Source organism: Petaurus breviceps, unplaced genomic scaffold, assembly GCF_028583685.1.
Source record: "Petaurus breviceps papuanus isolate PSGF00001 unplaced genomic scaffold, PetGlider_PUasm1.0 98, whole genome shotgun sequence".
In the NCBI taxonomy this organism is placed as follows: Eukaryota; Metazoa; Chordata; class Mammalia; order Diprotodontia; family Petauridae; genus Petaurus; species Petaurus breviceps.
This window is the reverse complement of record NW_027187460.1, coordinates 60,668,166-60,682,578: the sequence shown is the minus strand read 5'-3', so window position 1 is coordinate 60,682,578 and position 14,413 is coordinate 60,668,166. Positions and strand designations below refer to the sequence as shown.

The following is a 14,413-nucleotide window of genomic DNA, read 5'->3' as shown; positions in this document are numbered from 1 at the left end:
AGAGAGAGAAAGACATGATTTCAGAAAACATAGAGTTATTGATCTAGAGATGGAAGGGGCATCAGGGCTCATCTAGTCCAATTCATCTTGTCCCCTCTTTTTATGGAAAATGAAACTGAGGCAGAGAAGGGCTCTACTGGGGACAAGGTGTGCACAAATGTCATCTCTGACATTCTGGCATGGGAGATAGGATTAGAATATAGATAATTACACTACATATTGGAACATGATAAAAGGTATAGGAGAGGTAGCAATAGAGTACTTTGGCACCATCAATCTCCATCTTACATGATAACAGGGTATTTAAAAAATCTATTAAAATTTAAAACTGTAGTAAGACTTGGGGACATTCTGTTTATTTGTATACTTGGCACACCTCTTCCACACCAAGCAGAATCCAAAAGCTCTGTTTAGGGCAGGGACTTTATCATTTAAAAACATTTTTGTTATCCCTAATCCCTTGACACTTACACATTTTTTTGGTGGAATAGATGACTTGTGTAAGAGAATATTTTCAGGTATATGGGTTTGCCTTGGTGTCTGTGAGATGGGGTGGGATGGGATAGAAGATTTGTCAAAATAAAAGACTCTTGAAAAAGGTATTACCAGTGCTGGACTTTGGAAAATAACCAATATTATTTTTCTGTCTTAGAATTATATTACATTTTATAGCTTATAAAGCATGCCCTCATAGCAACCCTCTAAGCTAGGTAGGATACAATGAATTTTACAGATAGATATTTGAGATGGAAAAAAGGCATTCCTTGCCTGAGGAATGGCATGAGCAAGAGGGAAAAAAGAAAGGCTGACATTAGGGGATGATGAATAGGCCAATTTGACTGAAATAACCAGTACTGAAAATGTTGGAAAGAGAAATTAGAACCAGATTGTGGTAAACCTTGGATGCCAGGATAAGGAACTTGAGATTTCATTTAGTTCACAATAGGGAGCCGCTGAAGGATTTTTGGAGCAGAGTAATGATGTGATTAGAATCTTACATTAGAGAATGAGTATTCTGATAGCAGCATATCTATAATTTGGAGCAGAGAGAATGATGAGACATGGAAACCAACTATGAAGCTGTTAGAGTAATGCAGTAGAGAGAAAATGAGGCCTGAGCTAGGTTGGTGGTAGAAGGAATAGAATTGCAGAAGAAAAATGTAAAAGAGAATAAATCACTTCTAAGATACTTTCCCCTCTGAAGTATGATGAAACACTATTAAGATTGCCAGGACTTAGTGAATTTTAAGGCTTAGTTTACAATAGTAAGTGCATATTTTTTTTTTTTTTTGCTTTTTGGGGGGCAATTGGGTGAGGCCAGATTTGAACTCAGGTCCTCCTGACTCCAGGGCCAGTGCTCTATACACTGCACCAGCTAGCTGCCCCCATATTCTTTTCTAAAGTGAGTGGGAATTTAGTTTAAGAAAGGGAGTTGAAAAACTGAATGTGCCCAATCTGATCATTATACTTGGAAAAGATTGTACAAGATGGAGAAATCTTACAAAGTGTATATGCAAATTCAGTATAAAAGTGGTACCTTTTCCTTCTAGATTTGAAATAGATCCATAAAATTTTAAAGATTTCTTACAAGGATGATCACAATTGGAAATATTTAGGAAAATTTTTTAAACTGATATTGGTTTATAATGGCTCCTTATCTACTTATTTTAACTTGTAAATCACTTCTAAACTTTTCAGAAATATCGAAGTGCTTCAGTGGGGGCTGAAGAATACATTTATGAACAAACAGCAAGGTAAGTTGATGAGAGATGAGGTAACAGGAACTGGTTAACAGACTGATTAAGATTAAAATAGGACATTTGGGGGAAACCAGATAATTTCTAATCATCTGATGAAGTGTTGAAGCAAATGCATACTATGCCTGATATTAAAATAGGCAATTACCTTAATCATTTTTCAAGTATCAGGAGACCTAGGTCCTAAGTACAACTCTTCCATCAGCTGGCTGTGTGGTCTTAAGCAAATTTCTTCACCTCAGAGTCTCAGTTTTCTGATCTGTAAAATGATGGAGTTGAAACATATCACCTTCAACGTCCTATTCAGTTCTACAGTTCTTTCATTCTATGATAGTAAACTAATATTTTTTCAGGAAAAAAATAAATGTACAATTTGTTCATTTCAATTCATTGCAACAAAGTTTAATCAGCTTAGTTAAGTAAGCGTGGATTGTGTCTTCTCTGCCTGGTGCCATGCTAGGTTTTAAGAGTTTTTGTACTTAAGAAGCTTACATTTTACTGGAATTTTGTTGCTGTTTAGTAATTTTCAGCTGTGTTTGATTCTCTGTGACCCCTTTTGTGGGTTTTCTTGCAAAGATGCTGGAGTGGTTTGCTGTTTCCTTCTCCAGCTCATTTTACTGATGAGGTAAACTGGGTTAAGTGACTTGCCCAGGGTCACACAGCTAGGAAGTATTGGAGACAGATTTGAACTCCCAGCTTCAGGTCCAGTATTCTATCCACTATGCCACCTAGCTGTCCTATCCCTATTTTACAAAGGAGGAATTGGAGGCAAAGGGAAGTGATTTGCCCAGGGTCACACAGCTAATAATTGTCTGAGACCAGATTTGAACTCAGGTCTTTCTGACTCCAGGTCCTGCACTCTATCCACTGTTCCATCTAGCTGCCCTGCTATGGGAATAGGAGCTCCTTGACTTTATGACATGTTAGTCAATAAACATTTTTTATTAAATACCTTAAGTGCCAACCACTGTACTAGGCATATCTAATAACCATAGTTTTTGCTCTTTGTTGTTCTTAGACATTTTATTTCAGTCTCTATTATCAGCTTTGGTTGAAGATTTCATTGCCCCAAGATGAAAGTAGAAATTTTAAGAGTTAACTTTGAAAGTCACCTCTTTTCCCAGACTTTTTCAAGAGCACATAAAATAAAGAATTAAAAAATCAGATGGCCCCATTGAAAAGATTAATGCAGAAAATTTCAACTTACACTTAGCAAACAAGGCAGAAATAAATACTTCAATTCAAAAAGACCACTGTAGTATATAGGTATATTTTACATAAAATATATATATATATTTCTGAAAATTCTATAAATATTTTTAATGTAAATACAGTATTTCAATGCTTTAGGAAAGTTGGCTCTTTGAAGAAACCCTGTCATGAAGAAACTCTTTTGTGACACAATTGTTTTGTGAAAAATTATTTTGTAATGGGAAAAATTATCTTCTATTGTACCTATTTTCTAAGGTTTTTTTTTTGTATATTGCATTATCTTAAAGTAGGACACATCTATGTTATATCAGCTTGGAGAAATTCAAAGAAGCTTAGATATTGTATTTATTGGTTATATATTGCAACCTGTATTCCCCATGGGCCATAGGCTTGCATAATTGACCAGGTATATTATAGATTTTCTCCCTAATGAAAAAAAAAATCTGACACATAGGCCCCTACTGGGAATTATACAAGAAATATATATGCTATATTAGAAATGACCTTTGCCTATTTCCAACCTAAAATGACATCTTCTTTGCCATAGGTTAAGTTAGGGTCAAATTCAAAGAACTGCAGGTCAATATTTATAAGAAGGGATGTTAAATTCATCAAATACCAAAAATGAAAATAAACAAAATAGAGGTGGGAATGATAATTATTCTTTTTTTTTCTCCTTTTTCTCAGTAGCACATTTCAGTATACTTTGGAAGCTACCAAATCCCTACGTCAGAAGCAAGGAGAGGGACCCATGACATATTTAAACAAAGGACAATTCTATGCCATCACCCTGAGTGAGACAGGAGACAACAAGTGCTTCAGACATCCCATCAGCAAAGTCAGGGTATGAGCATTTCTCATATTAAAGACACAGAAATCAGAGATCTAAAAGTCAGAGAGGAAATTTTTCATGTTTTTTTTTTTTATGGGGTAGTGGTGGGTGGAGACCATTGCTTTAATTTTTTTGCTTTCTTCTTTTCCTTGAATAAAAGAAAAACATGAAGGTTTTGATTGATCGTCCAAGACAGGTGCCAAAATAACTCCAAGGAATAACTATGGTCTGCACCATACATAGTTTTAGAATATATCAGAGGGACTTTCCCTGCTTCATTCATCAGATATGAACTGCATAGCTTCTTATCAACTAATCGTAATTTATTAGGTGTGTAGCTGTGAAGTTGAAACCTATTTGGGAGCATGAAAGAGCTGCTACTAGATTTGAAAAGGGAGGGCATGATGAAGTCAGCATCGGTAGGAACTTGGAGTTCTCTCTAAAAGTTTCACAGCTCACGGATCAATCCCTGTTCAAAAGATGGGTATCAAGCCTATTTGAATTACTTGGAGGAATTCTCAGATGCAGAAACATCAGTCCTTTTGGTGGAAAATGTAATTCGAGTTTCAGTCTCACACTGGAATGCTGCCAGCTTCTAGAATCCACAATGCTTCCAGGAAGGAAAATAATTGATAATCTGTTCACACTGAAAAGGAATATTGTATCAGATTCCCCAATGCTACCACCAAGAAAGTTGCAAAATCCTTCAAATTTTCTGCTAAATCTTTATCCATCTTCACCCATAGTGACTAACTATTGCCTCCCAATCCCATCTTGTTCATACCTTCTACCTCTCATGGAAAGAATCATTGGAATAAAAAAACAGTATTATACGCCTCTGACTAAATACAGACTTGAGCTTATCCAAAATAAAAAAGTCCCCATGGAAATCCAACCAATGTGTTATTAAGAAAAGAGGAAAAGATTGTTCATTTTCTCTTGATATGGGGGCACAAACTTATCTGTTGCAGCTGGATTTAATTGCTTTGTTTTAGTGTGAGAAATTAGGAAAGGTTACTGATTTGACCATTTTTCTCCATATTACATTATTATACTCACCTTCTCTCTGGGGTATCTAAGCCAATCCCCAAAATATCTCATCAAACAATGATATTATTAAGCACCTATCTACATTGTGCAGCACACTGGATGTAATTTGGTCCTGTGCCTTCTCTTATCTTTCTACACACCCCCTCATGGATACCTCATCTGCTCCCAGGGTTTGAATTATCATCTCTATGCAGATGACTCACAGGTCTATATATCTATTCCCTTCTCTTCTTTCCCACCCCACCCCCACTTCAGTCCCACGTCACCAGTTGCCTATTAGACATTTCAAACTGATTGTCCCAGAGATATTTTAAACCCAACATGTCCAAACTAAACTCATAATCTTTCCCAAATCATTGCTTCTACCAAATTTCCCTCTTTTTGTTGAGGGCCCTATTATCTTTCCAGGCTTTCATGTTGCTTGGTATTAATCTTGACTCTTCAGTTTCTCTTACCCTATATTTCTAGATAAAAGTTCAACTGGATTTAATGGGCTGTGTTTTAATAAGGAGAAAAATATTCTATGTGAATGCTACATTAGGAGTTCAATTTAGTGAGCTTTATTTTAGTGCCTACTATATGTCAAGCACCGTGCTAGACACAAGATATAAGACCAAAAAAAATGAATATAGTACCTGCCCTCAAGTTTATATTCAGAATGAAGAACTTATTTCCCCTCTGAAAGATGACAAAACTAACAGTGATTACTACTTGTACCTAATGTAGTAACAGGGAAAGGAATGGACATTCTCCTCCCAATCACTGGCAATAATTCCCATAGGATCACATTTAATCCAATTTAGAATATAAAATCCTCATGAGTGTTTAGGGTGTTTCATTTATCTTTAAAGAAAATTTTCAAATATCTTTTTTTTAATCCTCAAATTGAGTAAGGAATTCAAATAAATTTCCATATGAGGAATACAAGATTATTTATATTGCCTTACTCATTTGCTAAAGAAGTTTTTGTTTGCAATGAGACTTTAACTTGGGAACAGCCAGAAACAAACACTGAGACACACTACACAGTAAACTTTTATGTGTAAGGAACAAAGTTTGGAGATGCAAAAGGAAAAGAAGCAGCTTGGCAGACTCATACATTGAGTAACCCACCACATGTTGCCTTCTCTTTGTTATTTTTCTGCTTTCTTTTAAGTTCAACAGGCACTTGCCTGTGAGCTGGAGTAATATTTATTTTTAAATTGCGTTAACCTAGCAAGCCTTCCTAACTAATATAAACCCCTTGATGGAGGAATCTCTTTCCTTGTACAGTCTTTCCTAATGTACAAAAATAGATTGAAATTGGGCCAGAGTGCAGATGGAAACTTGGGAAAAAATATTGAATGGTATATCCTTTCAGCACAGTTAAAAAAAGCATAATGCATGAAATAGGATCCCAGAGATTCAGCTTTTGAATCCAGCAAACCTTTGTGAAGTGCCTGTCTGAAAGAATTTTACTTAGGGACTGGGGATACAAAGGCAAAAATGAAACAGACCCTGTTGCTTACATTGTATTGGGAAGGGGGACTACAACATATACAAAGATAAAGGAATCTAAAGTATAGTCAAAGTAGTTTCAAGTGGAAGAGGGAACATGGGATTGCCTAATTAGATATTAGATAATTTCTCTAATATTAAAAACTATAGGTGAAGCCATATCTTTACCACTATATTAAAGGATTTTTTGTATATGATGGGGTACAGTTCATCACATAGACCTGCAGCTACCTCACAGTTTCCTTACCTGTAAAATGAAAAGGTTGGACTGGATGACTTCTAAGCTCCTTTCCAGTATTGATATTCTATGATTCTTTGGGTTAACATGTATTCAGGTAATCCAAGTTGTTTATGATGCTAGTGATAAATGAGGTTTCCAGTTCCTTTAAAAATGGTTTTTTCCTTCCTTCCTTCCTTCCTTCCTTCCTTCCTTCCTTCCTTCCTTCCTTCCTTCCTTCCTTCCTTCCTTCCTTCCTTCCTTCCTTCCTTCCTTCCTCTTCTCCCTCCTAAATAGGAAGTAATTTCTATCATTCTTTGACTTGACAGAGTGTGGTGATGGTTGTTTTTAGTGAAGATAAAAATCGAGATGAGCAGTTGAAGTACTGGAAATATTGGCACTCTCGGCAGCATACGGCTAAGCAAAGAGTACTTGACATTGGTAAGTAGTCAAAAGTTTTGCAAGGGGCTTTGATGACTGGAGAGTTGTTGTTATGAAGTTAAAATGAATACTAGCTGCTAACAAAACAATGACAATTCAGAAACCTCAAAGAAGGAAGTATTTTTGTTCACATGAGAGGAAAACTCATATTCATTTGTTATTGGGAACTAATGATTCTCAAACTTTTTGATCTCAGGACACCTTTATACTCCTAAAACTTGAGGATCCCAACAACCTTTTGTTTTTGTGACTTATGCCTATCATTATTTGCCATATTGGAAATTAAAATGTCTTGGTATTATACAAATAGTTTTGACCTCATAGATCTCCTAAAAGGGTCTTGGGTACCCCCAGGGATCCTCAAACCATAATTTGAGAGTCACTTCTTTAAAAAATTGTATGTACCCCCATAAAACAGAAGGTGTCACAATTTGGGGATAGTTATATTGTGGAGTCCTTTCTTTGGCAGTCTCTTGAAACCTGTGCCCCTTCTCAGAAAATTGTTTTTAGTACAATGTCTGATGAATAGTAAGCACTTGGTAAATACTTGTTGAGTTGACTTGATTTAAATGTATAAAATAAAATACATAGAATTTTAAAGGAAATTAATTACATCGAAATAAGTTATCAAGTAAAGTTACTTAACCCCGTCCTTAGCTTCCTCATCTATAAAATGGGGATAATAAAAGCCCCTACCTCCAAGGGTTATTGTGAGGATAAAATGAAATGATATTTGTAAAAACACTTTGAAAATCTTAAAGTTATATAAATAATAGATATTGTTAACATTATTAGTTGAAGATATTGTAAAAAGCAAATGCACAGACCTTGGATTACAAGCCCTTTCTGTAAGGCATTCTTTCCCTTCAGAATCTGTTTAGTAGCTCTGGGGCTTCTGTTTTGAATATCTTCCACCTAGTAGATGGCAGTACCTCTGCTCACTATATAGCTTTAGTTTCTATGCTAATCTTTTGGCATAGATGATTAAAAGATGTGATAAAATTCAAAAGTCAATAAAATTCAAGAGCCAGTGCTGTTTTTTAAAAAATGAAAATATAATTTAATTAAAATAACATAAATCAGTTAATTAAACATTACAAGGGCAAGTTAAACTCTCAAGAAACACAGTAAAGAGAGGCAGTTAGGTTGTGCAGTGGAAATAGCACTGACCCTGGAGTCAGGAGGACCTGAGTTCAAATCCAGTCTCAGACACTTACTAGCTGGGCAAGCCACTTTAAATACCTTTAAAAGAATAGATCATTTTACTAAATGTATGTTAAATTGAATTGAATCAATACAGCTACAGACTGAACCTTTAACCTCTGGGCAAGTCACTTAATCCTGATTGTCTCTGGGAAAAAAACACACACACAAAATAAGGAGCAAAAAATGAACTGAAAGGAACAGAAAATCTAAGTACAACTTCTCCACATGAACACTTGCTTCTTATCCATCATTACTTAAAACAGCTGACATTTAGGTGGCATTTTAAGTATCTTTTACATACCGGCCATTTCATTTGTTCCTCATACCCTTGTGGGTAGAGACCATCAGTATTACATCAAATGTTAATAGAGGTCATTTGCTTTGAAAACTTTAAAGTGCTACATCAACATAAGTAATTTATCCCCATTTTGCAGATGAGGAAAATGAAGGCCAGCATTAGCAACCAGATTCTAACCAATTCCTGTTGCCAAGTCCAGCATGATTTCTTCTGTGTGATGTTACCTCATAGACTTGTTAGTGTAGAAGAAATCTTTAGAGATCATTCAGTCTTATTTATACAGAGGCAGAATGAGGCCTGGATTGGTAATTATGACTTTTCCTTGTCAATGACTAGTAAGGAACAAAACTAGGATTTGAACCCAGGTCTTTGTGACCCAAAGAAGATCTTAAGCTTGTTCTGCTTTTGACTTGCTCATGATGCAAGCTCTGTTTACTGGTTCTGTCAGCATTGTTTGACAAGGTGATGTCATATTATGAAGAGAATCCTGGAGTAGGAGTCAAGAGACCTACATTCTAGTCTTTAGTCTGCCTTCATAGAAGAAGCTGTGGGATCTTGGAAGAGTGACTTCCCTTTTCTGGGCTTCAGTTTCATCATTGAACTAGATGAAATCTCAAGTGCCTTCCAGCTCTTAAATTCTATAGTCTTGTAGCCTGTAGCCCAGAACTACTACTGTGGGTTATATATATGAACTAGTTGGGGCTTCTCTTTAATCACCTTTTTCCTTTTGACTTGTGACCTCAGGTACATCAGAATTTGACTTGTGTTCAAATCTTCCTTCACCCCCAAAAAAGGAACTAATTTCCCAAGAGAGCACCAGACTAGAAAACATTGAACACAGGACAGATTCTATTTCAGCCAACATAAAAGGACTCAAGTCAACACAATTCTTTCTTTACTGGTGGGCCCTCACTTTCTCCAGGGCTGTTTGCAGTTTTCTAGACTTATAATACAGTGCTAGGCTTGAGGATCCTTGCATGAAGGAAAAACTTGGGCGTCACTAAACAGTTTATCTCTTTTCCCCTGGATCCAAATAATCTACTTAGCTCACAGTATATGAAGGACATGGTCCTGGTTTATTCTTTCATGTCATGTCTCTCCCTAAATGTGCCTTCCTTCTAACTTCCTCTTGGTCCAGGATTGCTTAACCTGAGTACTTCCTCATTCAAGAGTGTCTTTACCACTTTGTCATTTTGACCCTCCTACTTGCCATCTCTATTGCCAAGTATTTCCTTGTGATGGATTTTGAACTTTACTGAATCACTGACCATTCTCCTCTCCCCACTCCCAATCAACTCCTTTTCTGAATATAGCTCCTCTCTTTCCTTCCTTGTCTTTCTTCAAATTTGTCTGTTTCTGCTCTTTTAAAAACCAAGGTCAAGGTGTGTTTCTCAAGCATTAATTAATTTGCAATGAGGTGTTAACTAGGTGTTAACTATCTGTGAACTCCATCAAGCTGGGGTCAGTTTTCCTGAGTCTCACAACAGAGTGCAAATGTGGTGTCAATGGAAATGTTTACAACTCAGAACAAAAGTTTTATGGTTTTAACCTTGTTAACAAGGAGTTAACCCTGACCAACCTTCTCCAGAGTATATCCTCCCACAATCCTATGATTCTAACCAGCTACGTGGTCAGTCTTCCAAGTACTTGTGAAAACTTGATTGAGATGTTGTATCTCATCTGAGCACTCTTATTTAGCTCTCATTCTCTCTTTGGGTCCCATTCCCCAAAGAAACTTTTTCATTTTTAAAAAAATGTTCATAATGGAAAGACCCAAGAATGTCATTGAATGTAGGGCAAATCTACCATCTACATTCCTTCATATTTGTCATTCCTTGAAATAAGGAGAAACAAAGGTTATTTGATACTGTAGTTGAATTGTTTAATTTTCTCCTTTAGTGTATCAAGCTGGAATACCATTCATGGTCTGTTCATTTTATAGCTTTTGCTAATTCCTCTTGTTTTGCATCCACTTAAAGATGGATTGTTTTTAAAAGTTTCATTGATGACATTTTTATGTTCTATCCTCTCCTCTTCCATAGTCCTTTCCCTATAAGAAAGCAAAGTCTCAAAAGGTCTAACAGCATATACAACATTCAAATCAACAAACATTTATTAAGTAACATATAAAGACAAAAAATATCCTTACGCTAAAGAAACATAATCTCCTGGTGGAATACAAATGAGGAAATGAAGGGTGGTTTTAAAAAAGAGGAAACTTTTAAAGGAATGTTGGGAATGGCTTCCTGGAAAAAGTGAAAATGAAGTGAACTTTGAAGTTCACTTAGGTATTCTAAGAGACTGAGATGAGGAAAGAGTATATTCTCTGTATGGGGAATAATAACCTTTGCAAATACAGCATTCTGCATCCCTAGACCCCTACTTCTATACTAAGTGTTTCATCATCTGTCCTAGGGGACCAGGTTTGGTCATTGCATTTAATGTGAGTTCATTGTTCATTTGTTTCAGGAATGTCCAACTCTTTGTGACTCCATTAGGGATTTTCTTGGCAAAGATTCTCCAGTATCCAGGGTTTGCCATTTCCTTCTCTAGCTCATATGAAAGATGAGCAAACAGGGTTAAGTGATTTGTCAAGGGTCATACAGTGTCCAAGGCGAGATTTGAATTCAGGTCTTTCCCACTCCAGGTCTGGCACTCTATTCAATGTGCTACCTAGTTGCCCAGTCTGAGTTCAGCCTTCTAATTTTGTCTTCTTGTAGTCATTGTTTATATTCTTCTCCTGGTTCTGTTTTCAGGTCAAGCTTTTTTTGTTTGTTTTGTTTTTTGTCTTTCTATCATCAGCACTTGGCACATACTAGGTAAATGCTTGTTGAATTTATACTTTCCCAGTTTTTCTGACTTTCACATATTTATCATTTTATCTGTCATATTTTATGTTAACGTGCTGTACTTTGTTTGGACATTTCTCATTTGATGGGCACCAATTTTGTTTCTAATTGTTTGTAAGGTTATTTTTCCCTTCTGCCATACAAAATGTTGCTTTGAATATTTTAGTATATTTGTAACCTTTTTATTATTGATCTCTTTGGGATGTATTTAGAGCTGGGCTTTTAATCTATGTTCTTTTCTCTTTATTAACCTTTTAAAATAAATGATGACTAATAGAACAAGTTTTTCTCAGTTATAGATGAGTTTTCTCAGATGGGCTATTTCACTGTGAGAATGAATGAAAGAAAAGAGACCACCGTCATGGGAAGTCATATTGAGTCTTCGTTCCCTATGTTTCTTTGCAACTGAGCATAAAGATCTTTGGTTTAGGGTTCCTTGTGAGTATTCAAAGAAAATTTAGGCTTAGCTTACTCTTCCATCTCTGTGTATGTAATTCCACAGAGAGTAATAAGGCACCCTTTGACATATAGGACCTAATTCATAGAGCCTAAAAAAAGTTGAACTTCATTTTAATGAATTCTTTCCCTTCCTCTACCCAAAAGACTCACCTAGTGTTTACTGTAATAGAGCCCCAGTTGCATTTGCTTACATGATAGGGCTTAAATTTTATGAGCATCTCTCCTTCCTAGCTTCCCTGGTTTCCTTTAGGTCTTGACCAAAGTCTCACTTTCTGCAAGAAAACTTTCCCAATCACCCTAAATGTTAGCTCATTACTTCTATGGGTTATTTTCAGTTTATCCTATATGTGCTGTGTCTGTTTGCATGTTATTGTTTGCATGTTATCTCCCCCATTATGCTGTGAGCTCCTTGTTAGCAAGGACTCTCTTTTGCCAGATCCTTAGCGCTTAGCACAGTGTCTAGCGCATAGCAGGTCCTTACTAAATGTGAGTTGCCTAAAGGATCCTTTGAAGTTCCTATTCACATTGGGTTATATGCCTAGCTCCACCTGGTATTTTGGGAAAAGAGCAAAGCTAAACAAGTGCCTTAAGCTGACTTTCCCCTTGCTAAGGCACAGGGTAAGAATTCATTTATATGTGATGTATCCTTTCACAAGAATAATGAGGGAGCTATTTTAAAAAAGTAGACATTGTCCTATTTTGCAGGTCAGAAAACTGAGGATCATGGAGAGGAAGTGGATTGATTAGATTTACAATGTGCTATCATTTGTATTAAAAAAAATGTAACTGACCCCTCAGTAGGTCATTTGCTGTTTTTTTTTTTTTTCAGTATTGGCTATGGATTTTTACTGATATATTCACATGCTCTTGCTAGTCCCTTAAAACCAATATTCCCATCACTGCCAATAAGAAAAAATTGCTGAAAACTATTATTGAAAGTGTATTGATTGCATCATCTTTTTTTTAAGCAATCGGGGTTAAATAACTTGCTCAAGGTTACACGGCCAGTTATTTCTGGGTGTGGTGCTGAGTGTCTGAGCTCGGGATTCGATCTCCAGGTCATCCCAACACTGGAGCTCGTGCTCTTACTCGCTGAGCCACCTGGCCGCCCCTAAGCAATTGGGGTTAAGTAACTTGCTCAAGGTTGCACAGCCAGGTGTTTCTGGGTGGGTGCTAAGTGTCTGAGCCTGGGATTCGATCTCCAGGTCATCCCGACACTGAAGCCGGTGCTCTTACTCGCTGTGCTATCTGGCTGCCCCAATTGCATCATCTTTTAAATGAAGGATAAGGAGTTATAAGTTCAGTCTGAAGCTATTAATTCAATTCAATTTAATATGCATTTATTAAAATGGTCTATTCTGTTAAAGGTACTTTATTACACACTCAGGATTCAAAGAAAGTTACTGTTCAGACCATAGTGTCAAGGAACTTACAATTCAGTGGGGAAAAAGACAGGTAAACAAATAACTATGATATAATGGAGAGTGTGGGAAAGCTAGATGGCATAGCAGAGAGTGCCAGGCCTGCAGTCAGAAAGACCTGAGTTCAAAACCAGAAATTAGACACTTACTAGCTGTCTGACCCTGGGAAAGTCATTTAACCCTTTTTGCCTCACTTTCCTCATCTGTAAAATGAGCTAGAGAAGGAAATAGTAAACCACTCAATATCTTTGCCAAGAAAACCCCAAACGGGGTCATGAATAGTCAGACACGACTGAAAAACATCTCAACAACAATAGCATCAGACTTTAAAAAGGCCTGTGGATTTAGCAACTGGCAGATCTTGAGTAATCTTAGAGATAGCCTTTCTGTATGGTGGTGAGACTGAATGCCATTTTCTTGTAATGGTAGAATATTCTGAAAAAATAGTGAGAAGAAAAAGGGTTTATTTTTTAATTCTCTCAGTTTGAATTATACCATATCTACTGACTAAAAAACAAAACATTCTTCTCCTTGATAGCTATTTTTATAGACCCATAGAGCTAGAAGTAATTTTAAAGAAATCGTTGAGTATAGCTCCTGTATTTTACAGAAGAGAAAGTGAGACCAGGTTCAAGGTCATGCACCTTGTCACAGAGAGAGATAGAGCTTGTATCTTTGGGTATATAGTTTAGTACTCTCCTAGTATATGATAATTAAACAAAGAACTTGTGGCTATTTGCCTTAACCTGTTGAAAAGCCAATAAACTTTTGTAGAACAGAGGCACAAATCTTTATTTGAAAACACAGCATTATAATTACTACTTGAGAAAATAAGAGAAGCAATTAAATGTGAACATGGATTAGTTCCAAATAAATTAAAAAGTGAATAAATTTCAACTACATGCCTGTTGGTTCAACATTTATATTATTACAGGGTTTATTTTTCTTTTTTCTTTTCTTTTCTTCTTCTTCTTTTTTTGCCTTTTGGAGGGCAGTTGGGGTTAAGTAACTTGCCCAAGGTTACATAGCTAGTATTTTTGTGTGGGTGTTAAGTTCCTGAGGCTGGAACCGAACTTGAGTCCTCCTGACTCTGGGGCCGGGTGCTTTACTCACTGTGCCACCTAGCTGTCCCTTGGGTTTATTTTTCTAACACCAGAACATTTATACTTCACAG

The 14,413-nt window shown here is 36.4% G+C and overlaps 1 protein-coding gene across 1 annotated transcript in view; it reads left to right on the top strand.

The window, feature by feature from the left end:
- The window catches only part of GRHL2 (grainyhead like transcription factor 2), a 229,584-nt gene that overhangs the window by 84,464 nt on the left and 130,707 nt on the right, over positions 1 to 14,413 (top strand). The window contains 3 exon segments of the mRNA XM_069080979.1: positions 1,699 to 1,754; positions 3,657 to 3,813; positions 6,895 to 7,006. Coding sequence (XP_068937080.1) covers positions 1,699 to 1,754; positions 3,657 to 3,813; positions 6,895 to 7,006 — 325 coding nt within the window.